General features: G+C 37.3%; 2 protein-coding genes and 1 pseudogene across 2 annotated transcripts in view; 1 reads left to right on the top strand and 2 right to left on the bottom strand.

Annotated features, from left to right (window-relative positions):
* The window catches only part of LOC137005952 (gastrula zinc finger protein XlCGF57.1-like), a 779,808-nt gene that overhangs the window by 654,743 nt on the left and 104,191 nt on the right, over positions 1 to 20,874 (top strand). The gene's annotated exons all lie outside the window — the stretch shown is intronic.
* On the bottom strand, positions 393 to 12,462 carry LOC137014344 (E3 SUMO-protein ligase ZBED1-like; annotated as a pseudogene).
* LOC137007066 (gastrula zinc finger protein XlCGF7.1-like) lies at positions 13,711 to 20,686 on the bottom strand. Its single transcript, XM_067368359.1, has 3 exons — positions 20,645 to 20,686; positions 17,801 to 18,127; positions 13,711 to 15,325 (listed from the first exon to the last, which is right to left on the bottom strand). Exons 2-3 carry the CDS (start codon positions 18,117 to 18,119, stop codon positions 14,676 to 14,678), a joined length of 969 nt encoding a protein of 322 aa, XP_067224460.1. The 5' UTR covers positions 18,120 to 18,127; positions 20,645 to 20,686; the 3' UTR covers positions 13,711 to 14,675.

Here is a 20,874-nt window from a genome sequence, read left to right as displayed (position 1 = left end):
TTGTACATGTTTTAATTATACATTAGAATAATTAAAATGAATAATGGTAGTTATTAATCTCTTATTGGCCTGTTTAGCTTGAGCCATGGAACAGAGAAACAAGCCTTTAAAATTGATAAAAGAACACAAATTATACAGACACTCTATATTTAATCTTATTAGATGATTAGTTAATTCCATTTAATTGATTTACTTTAAATAAAACTTTTGCAATACATTTGTTAAAGTGTATTTTTAATGCATGTTTGGCCTGAGTTTTGTTGCATTTGCACTGCTCTGACCACTAGGGGTCACCGTGGAGACGGGTGTCAGATTGTTTCGAAGCCTCGAATCATTACGGCACATTTGATTCAGCTGCTTCAGTGTTTCATGAAGCCTCCATCTGCCCATCACTACCTCTCCAGCGAACGACCAACCTGCAGGAGCCCGATGAGGCGATCGCCAGCCGACAGATTAGGGAGAGGCGTTGGAGGAGCAGGAGCCAGGGAGCTGGGGAAAGTCTCAATATTTCAGTTTGTGAAAATCCAACGTATTTGGTCCGTTCTTCTGTTACGGCTGGTGGTGTAAAGATGAGGCAGATCACGGATTTCCACACACATACAATGCTTTAATATAAACGAAGGCAGAGTACACCATACAGGCTCTAACACAAACAGAGAATGGACGAGGAGGGAATGGAGTGAGTGCAATATAAAGGGAGTGCTGACAATAGAGTCCAGGTGCAGGTGATGAGTGATGATGGGGAGATGACGAGGGAAGTGAGTGCAGGTGACGAAACAGGAGGATCATGGGAAATGGAGTCCAGGGAGACAAGGGATCTGTGACAGGAATCTTGAATATCATATTAAATATTGGATGGCTTGTGTTGGCATGCAATTCATTTTAAAACGTATTGTATGATGGAGAAAATTATGTATTGCTGTTAATAAAAATAAAGCTGCATCTGATTATGCTATGTTAGCTCTTTGACAAAATAGTGTTTTTCTCTGAGGCATGGTTAAGCATGGCACTCGCAAAAAAATCAAGAAAATTAGACTGAAACAATAAGACTAAACGTGTTGAGCTAAATAACAATTCATTTTCTGTCTATAAATATATCAAAACAGTTGTTCCCTTGTCTATTAAAACATGTAAATATTAAAACGCCTTTGGTGTTTCCATGGTTTCTACAAAATAAAACAAGAAACGCAGGTATGACGTAATTGACAGGCGATTCCTCACACGTCCCGGAGCCTTGGTTAAAATTGCAATTTTCTCATGATTTACAAATATTTGGAAATATTATAAGTACTTAAGTGAACAAAATATATAACACTGGCCTAGTGGTTTTTGGATATTTTACTGCAAAAATATTAAAACCTGTTATACTATGACAACACTTTTTTTGCAACTTATTTCAATACCACGATAAAAGCTTCAGCAATTAACCGCAACATGAAAATTTGATACGTCACATGCCTACTGTTTAAAGGGGACTTATGCAAAGTTCACTTCTGCATGGTGTTTGGACATAAATGTGTGTTGGCAGTGTGTGTACACAACCACCCTATAGTGATAAAAATCCACCCACTCCTTGTTTTTTTAATCCCCATAAATCATAAGCAGTGTCTCAGAACAAGCCGTTTTCAGATCCCTGGCAGTGTGACGTCACAAAAGCCACAGGCCCCACCCACTAATGTTGATAGACACTGCTGTTTGAACATAGAACCGCCCTGAACAAGTTCACAGCGAGTCCGCCATTGCTGCACTGATGAGAATGGATGTGTCTCAATCAGCTCCCTAGTTCAGTAGTCAGAGCACTGATCAGAGAGTCAGCCACATTCATTTACATAAAATACTGATTCACGACTTAGGGAGCTGATTGTGATACAGGGAATGTCTCCCAAACGTTTTAGGTCTTCTGTAGCTAGATGGATTAATCCACATAGCTCTGTCCATTTACTCACTAATCTTCCAGAAAAATGCTCCATCAGTTCTGCCGAAATTCGTTTACGTCTGCGCGAATCATTCCCCACTGGACTGCTTAGTGAACGAATATCAATACAAAGGGACAATAAAAAATAGAGACTGTGCTAAAAATATGCTACTCAAGGATATACAAGTAAAAACTGTTCGTGATCCAACGTACAGCCTCCAGAGTGATACTGGATACTGCAGTAATGAAGGTGAGAGCACTTTATTACAGTTCATCAGAGTTGATTTACGGATATAAAGTTTACCCGTTTATTAAGCACCACCCAAAAGGCATAAGGTCTTTATATATTTGTTTACTGTTAATTGTAATGAGTGTTTCTATGTTCTTCTCTGTGTATGATGGTGAAAATACAAGGGAAAGAGAGAGAGTTTATGGATAATATTTTAATGCACACTTTGCACAGTGTTTTATTAAGCTCTTACAGAGATTTTCTAGAGTAAAAAACAGATGCTTCATCTTTTGTGTGAAGTACAATAAACATCATAAAACTCAAGTTTTGGCCATCATTTGGATGGTACAACAGGCTTGTACTAATATAGTGGATTAAAAACAAGAAGACAATATAAGTTATAACTGTAATTTAACTAAACTATACCTGTTTTATCTCCATGCAGCATATATTCGCAGTTTCTGACATTATTGTGCATCCTGACTTAATCCTGACAGGGGAGAACAAGCTCTTGAAGCTCCGCCCTCTTATTCCAAGCACAGCAGCTCATTTGCATTTAGGGTGTACTCACACTAGGCACGGTTGCTTTGAACCAAGCCCGAGCACGATTGTACGATTGAAAGCTCTACTCGCAAACTACAATATCTATTTATCAATAAGGTGAGAATCAGACCCTTTATAAACACAAATACACTCAAATTAATTACATGATTTGATAAGTGTACTATCAGAGTAGTAATAAAGATGTTTTTTCATCGTAATGATGACAGTAGCGCACACAAAGTAGTAGCTGGCTCTGGCATGGTTAGTGCTCACACTGCCTGCAAACCGCACACGAGCCCAACTGAACTGCGCTCTGGCCCACCTCTTCCAAGTGGGCCAGGGCGGCTAAACGAACCACACCAGGGCACAGAATGGAGCACTCACACTTGTCAAACGAACCGGGCTTTGAGGGTCAAACACGCTCGGGCAAGGTTCAGAGCACCTAGTGTGAGTACACCCTGGACCACACTGAATTAGCTAGTTTTTGCTCAACCACTAAAAGTGGAAATTTTAACATGCTATAAAAAATTTCTGGGGTATTTTGAGCTAAAACTTCACATACACACTCTGGGGACATCAGAGACTTATTTTACATCTTGTAAAATGGGGCATAATAGGTCCCCTTTAAAGGGTCATGAAACCTCAGAACACATTGAAAACACAAAAGGTACTCATTAATGTTATTTATAATTTGAAATTATTTATTTTTGCTTTTTTTCAGAGCAATGGCAGTGATGTCTCGCACTTATACTTAAATGAGTGCTAGACATCACTGCTGTTGTCAGAACGCGATCAGACCTCACTAAGTGAATGCTGAACGCAGTTGGACATATTGGTATATTAGAAGTAAAAAATGATATAAATACTGTTCGGTTTCTCGCACAAACCGATCCTTTCGTGTCTTAGGACATCAATGTGTCGTCACGAGCTGCAGGGTTTAATTTGGATTTGTCTATGCATATTTTTTGCTTCTTATAGTCAAGTCAAGTCACCTTTATTTATAAAGCACTTTTTACAATGCAGCTTTACAGTGATAACTAGTATATAATTTTGGCTGCACAGCCAAGAATAGTGTCAATGCAGGCAGATCCAAAGCACTGTTGAATAAATGTCAAGAATACTGTTGAATATCAAATGTCAAGTCAAATGTCAAGTGTACCCAACTAAGCAAGCCAAAGGCAACAGTGGCAAGGAGCCCAAACTCCAACTGGTGACATCACTGGTGTTAAAATGGAGAAAAAAACCTTGGGAGAAACCAGGCTTAGTCGGGGGGCCAGTTCTCCTCCAGCGAACAGTGCTTTGTTACGATTCAGGTTGCTATCATAAGTCCGATGGGATCGCAACATTCAAAGTATTTATTACAGTTCCATCCAGTTGAGGATCGTATTCATCACGCCGGTATGGACGGTTTGTTGAGGAACTGTGCTACTGGCTGTCGTGTTGATGATGTCTTCACAATGGATGATCTAGTTGACTCGATTTCTGCTGATACTTCAGGGCTGCGTTGTGGTTGTGCCAGGGCACTGGTCCTCGGTCAAAAGTACGAAATGGCTCATAACTCCTGAACCGTTATGGGGTGTTCAAGTTACTGATGCTGTGAGGTGTTAAGTCAAGTCAAGTCACCCTTATTTATATAGCGCTTTCTACAATGCAGATTGTGTCAAAGCAGCTTTACATTGATAATTGGTATATAACTTTTCCTTTTAAAGAATAGTGTCAATGCAAGCAGATCAAAAGCACTGTTGAATAAATGTCAAATCAAATTAAATTAAATAAGGGCTGCACGATTAATCGTATTTTATCACTAATCTGCTTCTCTCGATTGATTTTAAATAATCGTCACGATATTGGCCCGCTCTATGAAAATGAACATAATTTGGAAATATTGGAAGTAATATTAGGAATTTCGCTGTTTTATCTTTTGAAGTTCCTAAAGGTTTTACCAGTTTTCATAATGATTTTTCTTTGCTTTACGAATTTGCCGGGCAATTTGAATCTGGTTTGTCTTATTGCAAACGAATTGTGTTGCTTTAAAATCTAATGTGAATACATATTACAAAGCGCTCACCAAAACCATGTTTTGTATTGATTTACCATCTAACAAAGTTATCATAGTTGGTTAAATTTAAGTCTTTGTGCCACCTACAGGCCTTTAGGGTGAAGTGTAGGTTGATAAAGAACTTGCAAAATAGCCATAGTTACATTACTCTTTTGATAGAATAAACATGATTAATAATCGTGATTATAATTTTGAGGAAACTGTGGCACTGGCTGTCGTGTTGATGATGTCTTCACAATGGATGATCTAGAGGACTCGATCTCTGCTGATACTTCAGGGCTGCGTTGTGGTCATGTCCAGTTGAGGATCGTATTCATCACGCTGGTATGGACGGTCTGTTGAGGAACTGTGGCACTGGCTGTCGTGTTGATGATGTCTTCACAATGGATGATCTAGTCGACTCGATCTCTGCTGATACTTCAGGGCTGTGTTGTGGTCGTGTCAAGGCACCGGTCCTCGGTCTCATCTGGAAACGGCCCAGAATACGGTTGACTACGGTAAACCTTGGGATAAACAGAAAGACTAATATTAGCGTGGATGCCATTCTTTTTCTGATGTAACGTGTACATCTGGTGTTATAGGAAGTGTTCCCGGTTCCGGCTGAACTAATTTATGCAGCCTAATAATCCTTTAACGGATTTGAAAATATAAATATATAATGTGTTATGTGTATGCCAGGTTAAAGAGATGCGAAACTAGATTTAAACTGACAGAGCCGAACAATGCTAGGAAGGTTGTTCCACAGTTTAGGTGCCAAATAGGAGAAGGATCTACCACCTGCGGTTGATTTTGATATTCTAGGTATTATCAGCTGGCCTGAATTCTGAGATCGCAATAAACGTGAAGGACTATAATGTATTAAGAGCTCACTTAGGTAATGGGGGGCTAAACCTTTTAGTGCTTTGTAAGTAATTAACAAGATTTCAAAATTTATACAATGTTTAACAGGAAGCCACTGCAGTGATGACAGAACTGAGCTAATATGGTCATACTTCCTAGTTCTAGTAAGGACTCTAGCTGCTGCATTTTGTACGAGCTGTAGTTTATTTATCAAGCGGGAGGAACAACCACCCAGTAGAGCGTTACAGTAATCTAGCCTTGAGGTCATGAACACATGAACTAACTGTTCTGCATTCTTCATTGAGAGCATATGTCGTAGTTTAGATAAATTTTTAAGATGGAAGAAAGCGGTTTTACAGATGCTAGTAACATGGCCTTCAAATGAAAGATTGGTATCAAAGAGCACACCCAGGTTCCTAACTGACGACGAAGACTTAACAGAGCAGCCATCAAGTGTTAGACAGTATTCTAAGTTATTATGTACAGAAGTTTTTGGTCCAAAAATTAGAATCTCTGTTTTTTCTGAATTTAGTAGTAGGAAATTACTGGTCATCCAGTTTTTTATATCAGCTATGCATTCTGTTAATTTTGTGAATTGGTAAGTTTCGTCAGGGAATGAAGAAATATAGAGCTGAGTATCATCAGCGTAACAATGAAAACTAACGCCATTCTTTCATAATGATATCTCCCAAGGGTAGCATGTACAGAGTGAAAAGCAACGGTCCTAGTACTGAGCCTTGCGGTACTCCATATTTAACTTGTGATCGATATGACATCTCATCGTTTACTACTACAAACTGATAACGGTCAGATAAGTATGATTTGAACCATGCCAATGCAATTCCACTAATGCAAACATAGTTTTCGAGTCTATGTAGAAGAATATTGTGATCAATAGTGTCAAATGCAGCACTAAGATCCAGTAACACTAATAGAGAGATACAACCATGATCTGATGATAAGAGCAAATCATTAGTAACTCTAACGAGAGCAGTCTCAGTACTATGGTACGGTCTAAATCCTGACTGGAAATCCTCACAGATATTATTTCTTTCTAAAAAGGAACATAATTGCGATGAAACTGCCTTTTCTAGTATTTTTGACAGAAAAGTAAGATTTGAGATCGGCCTGTAATTGACTAATTCTTTAGGATCTAGTTGTGGTTTCTTAATAAGAGGTTTAATAATAGCCAGCTTAAACGTTTTTGGTACGTATCCTAATGACAAAGATAAATTAACAATATTAAGAAGGGGATCTATGACTTCTGGAAGCATCTCTTTCAATAGCTTAGCTGGTATAGGGTCTAACATACATGTTGTTGATTTTGATGATTTAACAAGTTTAGACAATTCTTCCTCTCCTAAAGCAGTAAATGAAATGAATTTTTCCTCAGGGACACTACAATGCAATGTCTGACACGATACTGTAGTAGACGGTTGCATGGTTATTTTCCCTCTAATATTATCAATCTTACAAGTAAAGAAGTTCATAAAGTCGTTACTGATGTGCTCTTTGGAAACTTCAGAAGTTGAAGCTTTATTTCTTGTTAATTTAGCCACTGTATCAAATAAATACCTAGTGTTGTGTTTATTTTCTTCTAAGAGTTTTGAAAAATCTAGCAGATCTAGCAGTTTTTATGCTAAGGCGATGCAACTGAGCAGGAAGGTTATTTATAAAGCTATCTTTAGTGGTAGAAGTGATGGTTCTACCATATTTATGGCAGGGAGGCAGTTTAGCCTCTTTAACTAAATGTAGTATACACAAGACTAGATAATGATCTGAGATGTCGTCACTCTGCTGCAGAATTTCAACGGCGTCAATATCGATTCCATGTGACAATATTACATCTAAAGTATTATTACGACAATAAGTGGGTCCTGACACGTGTTGTCTAACACCAATAGAATTTAGAATGTCCGTAAATGCCAATCCCAATGAGTCTTTTTTATTATCTACATGGATATTAAAATCACCAACAACAAGGACTTTATCTGCAGCTAGTACTAATTCTGATAGAAAATCAGCAGTTTCTTTAATAAAGTCTGTATGGTGTCCTGGTGGCCTGTATACATTAGCCAACACAAATGTCAACTTACATAATGTTACATAAAGCACCATCACTTCAAAGGAATTATATTTGAAAGACTTTTGACTGATACTGTAAATATTACTATAAATTACAGCAACATCTCCCCCTTTGCCTTTCTGTCGAGGATTGTGTCGATAATCATAACCTTGAGGGCTGGACTCATTTAAAGTAATGTAATCGTCCGGTTTTAGCCAGGTTTCTGTCAGACACAGCACATCTAGATTATTGTCTGTGATAATATCATTTACAATAAGTGCTTTTGAAGAAAGTGATCTAATATTTAACAATCCAAGCTTTATCATTTGTTTATCATTATTATCTCGATTTTTTATTTGTTGAACATCAATTAAATTTTTTCCATTAAATGGGTTTGAAAGTTTTTTGTTTTTATTAATTCGGGGTACAGACACAGTCTCTATGTGATAATATCTAGGTGTAAGAGTTTCTATGTGTTGGGATTTATCTGACTTCTGTAACATGAGGCAGCTAGCAGACAGTCGGTTTAGCCAGTCTGTCTGCTTCCTGTCCTGGGCCGTAGTTTGTCATGTTTCAGCTCTAAGACTATGTGCCATATTACTAGAGAGAAGAGCAGCACCATCCCGGGAGGGATGAATACCATCTCTTTTCAACAGGTCAGGTCTGCCCTAAAAACTTTTCCAATTATCTATGAAACCTATATTATTCTGCGGACACCACTTAGACAGCCAGCCATTGAGTGATGATAATCTGCTAACTATCTCATCACTCCGACAAACCGGAAGGGGACCAGAGCAAATTACTTCTCCTGACATTGTACTTGCGAGTTCACACACCTCTTTAATGTTAATTTTAGTGATCTCCAACTGGCGAAGTCGAACATCATTTGTGCAGACGTGAATAATAATTTTAGAGTATTTACGATTAGCATTAGCCAGCACTTTTAAATTTGCTTTGATGTCAGGTGCTCGCCTCACCGTTACCCAAGTGCCCTGCTGCGCGGGCTCTACAGCCGGAACCGAACAATGTACAGAGTTCACTAAGCTAGTCGCATCCAAAACAGTATCTGAGGCCCCTACGTTCTTACTATCCTCGATTAAAGTTTGGATGCGTGTCTCTAATTCTGAGATTCTCTCTGTCAGCCTGACTATTTCCCTACATTTATGACATGTAAATCCCTCATCGCTGACAGAGAGAGCTACACTGAACATGTGACAGATGGACCACGATATAACACTGGGAAAGGATGACATAACTCACCGTGTTTGTAGACTGATCCGAGTTGCCACAGCTGTTTGATGAAAGCGTTGCAAGAGGAGCGCGCGAGACTGATGACAAGTTAAACAAGCTAGCGAGATGCAAACACGTTGTAACAGTGATTACAAGCTGGCGACATCAGATTAATGTGGTGGGCAATAATATATATATAAAGCAATGATAATATAAGCAACAAAAAGTACGAGATTCAATAAAAGTAAGAGAAAACAAAGCTATACGGAGATACAAAACACTGAGCAGAGAGGCAGACCAAGTGCACCTGTCACTCATATCTTATTTTAGGGGTTCAAGAGCATAGCGCTGAAACCCTATTGTAATTGTTAAATTTTCCAAGGATCAGCATTCTGCCCCAAAAGTGATCGGGCAGACCAAACTGTAAGTTGTAGAGACTTGAAACTTTGAGGGCTGGTAGTACTCAAACCGCCTACAACATCACCAAGGCTTGCCCTGATCGGCGTGATGGGGACGCTGCAGGGGTCAAAAGTACGAAATGGCTCATAACTGCTGAAATGTTATGGGGTGTTCAAACCAGACGCGACTTGCGCGTAGTTGGATGCTTGGACATTTTGAGTTTACTCGCTTCATTCGCGCATGACATTCACTTCACAACAGATGTGAATTCGCATCATGAGAGGGGCTCTCCCGCTCCTTTATGTGTCCCAGACTCTTCTACTTCTTTATGCACACTTCCTCTGAATAAACACAACTCATCAGCGGGGAAATAGTTGTAAATTAAAGCGAATAAGCTCAATTGGTCGGCTTTAGCTAGCTTGTAGTCTCAATATGTATATATATATATAGCTCAAATTGAGTAAAGACCATTTTTTACAACTTACCAGATTGTCTGACCTCCTCACTCACTTTCTTTCAAGCAAGATCCTTTTTATTCCTGTTTCTATAAAAGTATCAAGATGTACAGCGACGGTGATTTTGTCCTCCATTGCTGTTCAAAAATTTGGTGTATTTTGAGGTTTTTTTTAAAAAACCTACATTTGCGAGCTAATCCTAGATTTTTTACCCGGTCGGAACCAAACCAGTGCAGAAAGGTTCTCTGGAGTCTGAGTATCAAAAGTTATCCAAAAAAAAAAGTCAAAATTTTGGTTCACGGTCGCCAAAACGTATGATGTGTGTGGAGTCACTTCTAGTGAAATGGCTATAACTCGACAAACAAATGAGATATTTCCACCAAACTCTGCAAACGGTGCAGTTCACGTGTGTACGGGCTCAATCTTTGGTCACAAAAAAAAAAAATCACATCGACTGGACTCTAGGTTAGTTAGTCAGATCGACTTGAAATTTGGTGTGCAGTGTCTTGGTCCAAGGGGGCATGATAGGCTATGAGGACATTGGTGTATCTCAAAGAACATGGCCGTCATCAGCCAATGAAGTATGCGCACCTATTAGACAAGGTTAACGGAGGCTGATCAAAACGAAACTCAGTGGGCCAAATCGGCCACTTGTTGGCGCTAACAAGTTTTATACCTCAGTAATCACGTGGTGTTTCACATATTCACACAATATGCACATCATTTGATAGATCTCCTCATGCTGAACATTTTTGCCTCAAGAACCAATGCTGTCAATCTAACAGTTCATTAAATATTCACAAACATTTGAAAAACCTACTTTTGCAAACTAGTCCTAGGTTTTTTCGCCCGATCAGAACCAAACCAGTGCAAAAATATTCTCTGGAATCAAAAGTTATCAAAAAAAAAAAAAAAAGTCCAAATTTTGGTTCACGGTTGCCAAGGGGCGGCAAAATGTACGATGTGGGCGGAGTGACTTCTACTAAAATGGCTATAACTCGAGAAAGAAATGAGATATTTGCACCAAACTTGGTTCACGTGTTGTATGGGCTCAATCTTTGGTCACAACAAAAAAATTAATCAATTGGACACTGGGAGGTGCTGTAACTTCGAAAAAACATGAAAACAGCTGTAACAACACAACAGTTAGTCCGATCGACTTGAAATATGGTATGCAGTGTCTTGGTCCAAGGGGGCATGATTGTCTATAAGGACATTGGTGTATCTCAAAAAAATATGTCCATCATCGGCCAATGAAGTTTGAGCACCTATTAGACCCGGTTAACGGAGGCTGGCGGGAACGAAACTCTGTGGGCATGTTTGACTCACGGTCCTAGAGGTCCGTAAGCATTTTGAAAGAAATTGGCCACTAGTTGGCACAAATGAGTTTTACACCCGCTAACCGTTCATTAATTATTCAAAAATATTTGAAAAACCTACTTTTGCGAACTAGTCCTAGGTTTTTCGCCCGATCAGAGGAAAACCAGTGCAGGGCAATTCTCTGGACTCTCTAGATAAATAGTTATAAAAAAATAAATAAAAAAAACTTTATTCCTGGCTGAAAATGTATATAACTCAGTGTGTGATCGACTTATTTTCAACCATTTTTAGGCCTTTCTTTGTTTCATAAGCATGTTGGGCAATGTTGATACATAACTATTCCTGAGCAATGACAGAGAAACCTTTGAGCAAAGCAAATTCCTACTTTTGCACATTTGCAATATAATGTCTCTCTGTTTTGAAGAAATGAGAATGTGGTAGTTATTTTTGTTGTGCCTTTGGTAAAGTTTTGTAGTGTTCATTTCATGGATGTAGATGTTTTTAATCCATCTAGCGTTTTATGTTTTCCCCTCATTTGTTTAAAGATTTCTCTGTTCTTATCTGTGTGCATGTCTTTCCCTCAAATATCTTGCTTTCTCTCTGTTTAACCCACAATCCAGAAAATTTCTCACTAGTTACCCTATTTTTTCATTTCCTCTCAATATTCCAAAGTCGTGCAGAAGTGAGGCCGGAGTTAAAGGGTTTATAGTTGGCGCAGTATGTATACTGTTCAAGTGTACAAAATCCAGAATTCCACAAAATTGCTATATCCAGCAAAGAGAACCATCAGAACAATTTCAACCTCAATTCATTTTCAATTTTCCTGCAATTTTTTTTATTTTTCTAATCAGCACTAACCAGCTGGTAAGGCATACAGGGCTGTTAACATTTTCAGGTGCCAGAGCAGCCCTTTTCTTCTGCACTATGTGTCCTGCAAGTGAAAATTGTCTCTCACATGGCACAGTTGAAGCAGGAGTTGGTAGATATTTCCGTGCAATGGTTGCCAGCTTGTCATGACTTCTGCTGTGTGCAGACCACCATTGTAGAGGGCATTGTTCAAGGCTTATGCTGGGCTCTGCTCTGTATCTAGCAAGATTCCAGTGATGTTTCATCATCTGACTCTGTATCAGACCCCATCAAGAGGAGAACAATTTTCTTCTTTTGTGGCACTGATCCAGCATCCTCCTCTTTTAGCATCTTGTTTCCCAAACTTCAACTCTTTCTACTTTAGGAATGCATTTCAGGGTTTTGAATCTGGGATCAAGAGCTGTTGCAAATTTGAGTCAAGCAATGTTTGTGTTTTCTTGTCAAATCCTCTTTGAATGCATCCTTAAAGCACACAACATAAGCAGGGTCATCTTCTGTGACAGCCATCTTCAGGGACAAGTGGCAATGTCCAGTGGTCCCCAGTCAAAGCTACACTCTTTGTGATAGCAGCTCTGCTCTGCATTTCTTTTCATTAATGTATAGTTTGTGAATCCTGGACATAATTGTTGATCGTGACGGTAGCTCACGATGGGTCGGAAGTGGCAATCCTGATCACTTCTTTCAGGCCCTGGTCAGCAACTATGTTGACTGGACGGCAGTCTTTGGCATTCCACTTTGCTATGGAAGTAGTAAGCCTGGCTGACAAATGTCTACTCACACACCGTATACACTGATCCAGTGTTTGTTGTTGCTCACGACTCGACTTGTCTCATCAATTTGCTAGTAGAACCTGCGATGTGCTTTGCATTTAAATTATATTTTAAACTCAATGAGCTTTCATGGTAGGACAGTTCTTTGTTACAATGTATGCACATAACTTTGTGTTTATCCAGAGTGCCATCTAATTTTCTTTTAAATGTGAAATTTCCCCCAACCAGAGTTACTTGTGCTTGCGCCATTTTAGATGCTAAACTCACGACCCTCAATATCATCAACTGCGTTCAGTAATTTATATATTTGCGTTAAATCTGGTTAAATTATTTGAACACGTTAAGGATTTTGTATTAATCGCATGCATTAATGCATTAACGTTGACAGACCCAGTATAAATGTAAGATTTTAACCAACATATTTCAATTTGGATATCATTTCTATTGAGAAATTACTACTGTAGTAATTCAATATTTGTTTAGTTCTCACCAAAGCTTGTGCTAGTTTGCTGTAGATCATTAAACTGTTACGCTGCCTCAAAAGTCTGTCTGAAATCAGTTTCATGAGGTGCCTTCATGTACAAAAACGCTGCCGTACAAGTCATTCTCTTATAAGGCAGCGAGGCAGCAAGACAGCCACCTAGGTTTTTGGATGCAGCCATTGAATCACTTCAAAACAGCATTTTATCATTGGAAACTCCAAAAATAGATCAACCTAAAATCCATGTTTAATGTGGAAATAAACCAATTCGGTACACACATTTAACAGCCCGATACCTACAAAAAAGTCTCTTGGATCGAAAGCTCAAACCGAACAGGAAGTCAGATATTTAGGGCCCAAGCCACTCAGGCGCAGAGCCCTTTTGTTTTACTAAGGATTTTTTTTTTTCCGTCATCCGGGGCTTTTTGGGGGCCTTAACATGCTCAAAAACTCTTGAAAATTGGCAAACACATTGGAATCTGTGGCCATTAGGATGCCACAAAGGATGGGACCCAGGCGTGGCAGAGGGGCTCGACAGCGCCCCCTTGAATGGCCTACATATTATTTTGTTTGATTGTGTAATTTGCTTTTTGAATCGTGGAAAAAACGTGAACCCTATTCTAAAAAATACAGATTAACCAGAGTCATAAATTCACCGAGCCATTTTGATTACTCTCTGATATATGCATTTTACCACGCATTATGCGTGTAACAAATCGACATAAAAATAACAAATCGATCAGCCACTGTTCACAAGCTTCTATGGGTTTGATTTTGGTTGCCATTTGTTGAAATAAATACCAAAACAATAATATGTTGGTGTCTGTCCGCTGAATGCCCATCTAATTATCCTTCATGGCAATATGGGAAAGTGAATATTTACACCCTACCAACAAAGAAATGGTTCGACTTCTGTCAGTTTGTTGAACACATTTATTTGGACATTTTCTATCACATGATGGGTGACGTAGCAGCGTGTGACACTGTTCTCATGGTAACCAGATTGACATTGTAAACGGAATTCTACAAAACTGAAGTAAAAAAAACAAATTATCATTCAATGGGATAAATATCCTCTCTTTCCTGCAAACAATACCATGAAGAATGTTAATATTTAACCAAGTCAAAAACAAATAAGGTAAGCAGGTCCATTTCAGTATAAGCAGACACAAAATGCTATAAAAAGGTGACAACTTTTAAAGTTAAAAAAAGATACAAGTTACGTAAAAGATAAAAGCTCATTGTGGTTTCTCAGTTTGATAGATTTGATCAACCCTAAACGATGCAAAAAATAGGAATTTTGAGTTCGTAATAAGATTCCTATATAGTAAATTACTCCTTGCTCTCCTGCCGCATTTTTTACGTGCAGCAATGACGTCATGTGCGTACAACCTATAGAGAAGGCATAGGATGTAGCGTAATCTTTGTGAACTGCAAGAGTTTCACACTTTTAGAGGTTGTTGTGTCAACCTTGATTTATTGCAATATTGAGCTGTTCAATTTTATTTCGATTTTAGTGAATATTTGAACAAAGCTTGAGGCTTTTCTCCAGTGTGAATTGTCATATGGTCTTTAAGGTTTCCTTTTTGACTGAAACTCTTTCCACACTGTTGGCAGGTGAAAGGCTTTTCTCCAGTGTGAATTCTCATGTGGACTTTAAGGTTTTCATTTCTAATGAAACTCTTTCCACACTGTTGGCAGGTGAACGGGCTTTCTCCAGTGTGAGTTCTCATGTGTTGCCTGAGGCTTCGTTCCCGTGTGAAGCCATTCCCGCACAGAGTGCAGGTGTGAGGCTTTTCTCCAGTGTGAATCATCATGTGGCCCTTAAGGTTTTCTTTTCGACTGAAACTCTTTCCACACTGCTGGCAGGTGAAAGGTTTCTCTCCAGTGTGAGTTCTCATGTGAACTTTAAGGTGTTTTTTATGTATGAAACTCTTTTCACACTGTTGGCAAGTGAAGGCTCTCTCTCTAGTGTGAACTCTCAAGTGGACTTGAAGGTTTCTATGTTGATCAAAAGTCTTTCCACACTGTTGGCAGGTTAAATAACTTTGAGCTCCTTTTTGTAAGGAAACCTTTGTTGATTTTTCTCCAGTCATTAAATTATCTTCACTTTCATTAAGTTCATGAGTCATCTCTCTCAGTGCCATTAGGTCTAGAGCAAAAATAGACAAAAAAAACAATTTAGACATTTAAAGCATCAAAACCAACAACATGTTTGATCTATTCCCTATTCTATCTTATGGATCAGGGATGGGCAGCTTTGGTCCTGGCAGAGTTAAGTTTCATCCCTAATCAAATACACCCGCCTGTAATTTTCAAGCATTCCTGAAGACTTGAGGCTGATTTATACTTCTGCGTTGTGTGTACGCCGTAGGTACGGCGTAGGCTGTGAGTGCCACACGTAGCCTACGATGTAGCCTGACGCGCACCTTTTCGAAAATGTAACAACGCGTCAATTCTAAAGTATTGTTTAGTGTAAAACATGCTGAAGATTAGCAAACAGGCTGTCAATTAATTAAAATGATTAGCTATTTCCCCACAAAAGCTGTTTAAGTAGCATAGTGAAGCCTCTCATCCATTGACATCCATTCAAAAAACAGCCTCTGGTCTTCTTCATGCATACCGCCAGGGGCGGAGCATTAGCATTAGCAGTTATGTTTTTTTTGGCTAAAGGTTGCAGGCTTGCCTTCCAGTGGCTTTGGATCTACATTTCCAGCAGAGTTCAGATCCAACCCTGATCAAACACACCTGAAGCAGTGAACTAAGATCTTCAGGGGCAGGTGTGATCGATCAGGGTTGGATCTGAACTCTGCATGTATGTAGATCTCCAGGAGCAGGATTAGGCATACCTGATCTGAGACTGATGGATATTTCAAATACATCTACAAAGTGTCCTGTTGAGGTTCTCCAGGGCTGTGCTCAAGTTTGGATTGTTATGCCCTTCCCTTGCTAACTTCCCTCCATATTAAGGACTCAGATGTACATCATTGTTTACACTGAACCAACACTGGCAGAATCTGTCTAGCAACTTTATTAACAAGAACTAAAACTTGGTAACCATGAATGCATATTTGTCATTTTAACTAAGCAGAACTGGTGGTGGTGCTTAAGATATTGTTTGTCATTCAGTGTTTATGTAAAAAAAAAAAAGAAGATAATAGTAATTATCTGCTAATAGTAATTAACCCGCTTTTCTGGTCATGAGTATGAGCCAAGAATATACTCTTTGGTATGTGGTAACACAGCTCTGTTTATCATATTAGAGACATTTGAGAGTGTTGGAAATGATGTTATAACGTTACTCTGTGTGTTCGCTCGGCGGCTGCTGTGAGACACTGTTACACACTGCAGTAAGATAGATCCATTTTACAATATCATATTAAATGCTGGATGATCGTGTTGATAAATGACATGCAATTAATTTTAAAACGTATTGTATGATGGAGAAAATGCTGTATTACTGTTACTAAAAATAAAGCTGCATCTGATTATGTTATGTTAGCTACTTCACAAAATAGTGTTTTTCTCTGAGGCATGGTAAAGCATGAGAAAATTAGATTTCAACAATAAGACTAAACGTGTTGAGCTATATAACAACAATTAGTTTTCCTTCTATAAATATTTCAAAACAGTTGTTCCCTTGTCTATTAAAACATGTAATATATTAAAGCATCTTTGGTGTTTCCATGGTTTCTTCAAAATAAACCGGAAACCGAGGGTAACGCGGGTATGACGCCATTGACAGGCGACTCCTCACACGTCCCGGAGCCTTGGGTAAAATTGCAATTTTCTCACGATTTACAAATAGTTGGAAACATTTGGGATATTGTAAGTTCTCAAATGAACAAAATATATAACACTGGCCTAGTGGTTTTTGGATATTTTACTGCAAAAATATTACATATTGTGCCTTTAACCCTTCACAGATTCGAATGGTGTTACATCTCTGTGACCATAAATGTCTGAGTAGCCTATTTTAGAGTTGTTTCCGCTTTTATAAGAAAATTCAAGTGATCGCGCCGGCGCCTCGCGTACACACAACATATATCAGTTTTAGTAACTTGACATCGCAGCCTGTTAATTGTAAAAATAGCATACATTCAACCAAATATATAAAAAGTTATAGTAGTATGTGTACAATGAAAGTGCTTAAATAATATAGTTTAGCCTTCAAATCGTGAATATGGAAACATTTGGATTTGTGCCAAATTATAGGCTGTAACACCAGTTTCTGTTTCAGTTTAGCTTTAAATTAATTAGTGTTTGCTTAACGTCTATATATTACTTTTTTCATAATTAAAATAGTAGTGGTGCCCCCCAAATATACAAATATACCTGTGCAACTTATGACGGTTTTGTGGTCCAGGATCAGATTTAATGGAAACACTGAATTTTAAAGTGATGTTGTAACACATTACTACATTTACTCACTATAGTAATGAGTTAATAATGCTTAATTACAAGTAACCAAACCCTAACTCTACAGTAAGTCCACTTGAAGAAGTGAATGAACCGACTGAGTGAATTGGGACACTTTTCTGTAAGATTATACATCTGTATATTCTCTATTTCTGTAGAGCTGGACATTTTAATAATGATCAAATTCAGCTTTGAGAATAAAACCAACCTGTTTGTTCCTCAGTATCTTCATGTTTCACACTGAATGTTTCTTCAATCTTCATGTCTTCAGTCTCCTCTTTAATAAGCTCAATCTTTATATCTTCACTCTCCTCCTCTTTAATAAACTCAATCTTTATATCTTCACTCTTTTCCTCTTTAATAAACTCAATCTTTATATCTTCACTCTTCTCCTCTTTAATAAACTCCATCTTCATATCTTCACTCTTTTCCTCTTTAATAAACTCCATCTTCATATCTTCACTCTCCTCCTCTTGTTTAAACACCATCTTCATATCTTCACTCTCCTCCTCTTTTTTAAACACCATCTTTAACCCTAAAAATGGCAGGACCATAAAGAGACATCAGAAAATTAATTTATTGCTATTTTCCATCTTACTGGGACACAAATAATACAACTTAATTTTAATTTAGATTTTAATGTTTGTATCCCACAGGATACGTTGCCAGTTTAGGAGTATAAATCAGCTGAAAACAGAATTCTTGTTTGGCAATGCCTTTTACAACATTTTAAACTACTTGAAAACATTTTAATCTCTAATAACGTATAATAAACATTCTTTGTAACATATTCGGATGAAAAATAAGTGATAAACAATATTTATGAATAAGTGATAAACAATATTTCCAAATAGATTTATATTGAAAACTCATTTAGGTTAATGCAAGAAAGATAAATTTCATACTAGCCCCTAAAAGGGCAAAGAGAAATCAGAAAAAAATAATTAATTGCTATTTTCCATCTAATTAGGTCATAAATAACACATTTCCATGATTTCTTTTTTTAAAAAAAAGACGTTTATTTGTTTATTTTAATATTCGTATCTCCAGGATACGTCACCCCTTTGGCAGTATAAATTAATTGAAAAAATAATGCTTATTTGGTAATGCAAATTTTAAAACATTTATTTTCTAATAACTTAAAGCAAACATTCTTCTTAAAATTCTGTTGAACAATAAGTATAATGCCTATTTATTAATATATTTATCTACTGTATCATATTTAATGCACAAAATTATCAATATGAACAAAACTTTGCTGAAAACCTTGTCATACACAGTCTCCTTCATGCCTTCTGTACTCTGATCGATAGTTCATATAAAGTAAATGTAAGACAAAAATTTACTGTACTGAAGCAATTTGATTATTGATATTCATAAACCATTTTTTAATGTTAAAAATTACTATTTTAAATACCAATAAACTACTTTTTACATTGTTACATGTTAATGTAAATGCCAAATATGACACAACAGGCTTTTGGGGAACATTTATTTGTCCATCTCCCAATTATCATTGATTTGCAAAAAAAATGCATATAGGCCTATGAGCTATAAAAGCATGATGTATAAATATGGTGCTCAACAACAACAACAACACAACAAAAAAACATGCACATATATTTATACACAAGTTTGTATTTTTTTTTTTTTTGTATGATACACACACACACACACACACACCTGGATCGCTATCTTTGTGGGGACTCTCCATAGGTGTAGACATAATGATTTTTATAACACCGGGATAGATACATATGCAAATCAATGATAATTGAGAGATGGACAAACAAATGTTCCCCAAAAGCCTGTTGTGTCATATTTGATATTTACATTAACGTGAAAACAATGTAAAATATATATTTTTATTTTTAACATAAAAAAAGAGGCATGAAAAATCAAGTGAAGCCAAGTTGCTTCATTCCAGAAAATGTTTATCTTACATTTACTTTATACAAAATATTAAAGATTTATGAGTAAAAAGGAGGTTACTTGAAAAAAATTATGAACTACCAATCAGAGGACAGAAGGCATGAAGTAGATTGTGTACGACAGGTTTTTCAGCAAAGTTTTGGCGATATTGATCAATTATAGACCCTAGAAATTTGCTTATGAATTATGATAAAGTAGGCTAATATACCTTCACAAATAGGCCTTATTTTTATTGTTCAACAGAATTTTACAAAGAATGTTTGCTTAAAGTTATGAGAGAATAAATGTTTTAAAAATCTGGCTATAATGTTGTAATACGCATTGCCAAACAAGCATTATGTTTTCAGCTGATTTATACCCCAAAACTGGCAACGTATCCTGTGGGATGCAAACATTTACAGGCAGATTATGAATGTATATATTAAATTCATAAAATTTCAACATAAACGTAATAAGCTAACGCTAAATGTACTATGTAACGTAAATATGTGAAATATGTAAACTTTTATCAGAAGGTGAGTAGATTTCCCACTACAGGGGATCACACTGTTTTTAAATGCTGCCTGTAAGGTAAACAAAAAATGTATGAACAAAGTCAATATATCTTAATATTCACAACAAACACCCTTTCAACATGAAACCAAAAAATGAGACCTAAACTTTCCCTGACTCGCTCCACAGCCTCTCAAATGTTTGTATCCCACAGGATACGCTGCCAGTTTTAGGGTTAAGAAGAGAATAATTAACAGTTAGGCCTATTGGTCTAATGACCCAGTTAGACAAAAAAAAAACACACTAAAAACTAACGCTGTAAATTAATAGACTTCATATTTAGGTATTCATGACTGATGAAAACATGATTAGTTAGTTTGTTAGTGTTTGTTGTTCTCTGTTTGAGCAGCACGTGTCGTGATTCACTGAATCATTTCTCAGTGTTTGATTCAATTGACTCGGAGTTGAAAAGTTCAGTTTCTCCATTATTACTCGCCAGAGATAAAGAATCACAATGTTACAATAAATAGTAAATAAACTCATTTCACATCGCTTGTTTAAAACAAAACACACAACTATTAATCATTTAACTGTTTCTATTTAAACAGATTACATTTTTAAAACAAACCTTTCTTCAGCAGAATCACAGCAGATGCAGGATTGCGGCGCAGTCTTATGATGTCATGTCGTCACTCCACAATAAAAGTCCCAAAATAATTACTTTTACCAGATAATCTTTGTATTAAAATTAAAACAGTGACAAATATGATACAAACAAACATGGTAAAAAGGTTGTATGAGTTCATAAAGCAGAGTTCATTCAAGTGTCCGAATTGAAACACATTAAAGTTCAAAGTC

The sequence above is a fragment of the Chanodichthys erythropterus genome, chromosome 3 (assembly GCF_024489055.1).
Source record: "Chanodichthys erythropterus isolate Z2021 chromosome 3, ASM2448905v1, whole genome shotgun sequence".
NCBI classification, from domain to species: Eukaryota; Metazoa; Chordata; class Actinopteri; order Cypriniformes; family Xenocyprididae; genus Chanodichthys; species Chanodichthys erythropterus.
Note: the sequence above shows the minus strand (reverse complement) of the source record. Positions and strands in the feature narration are given on the sequence as shown.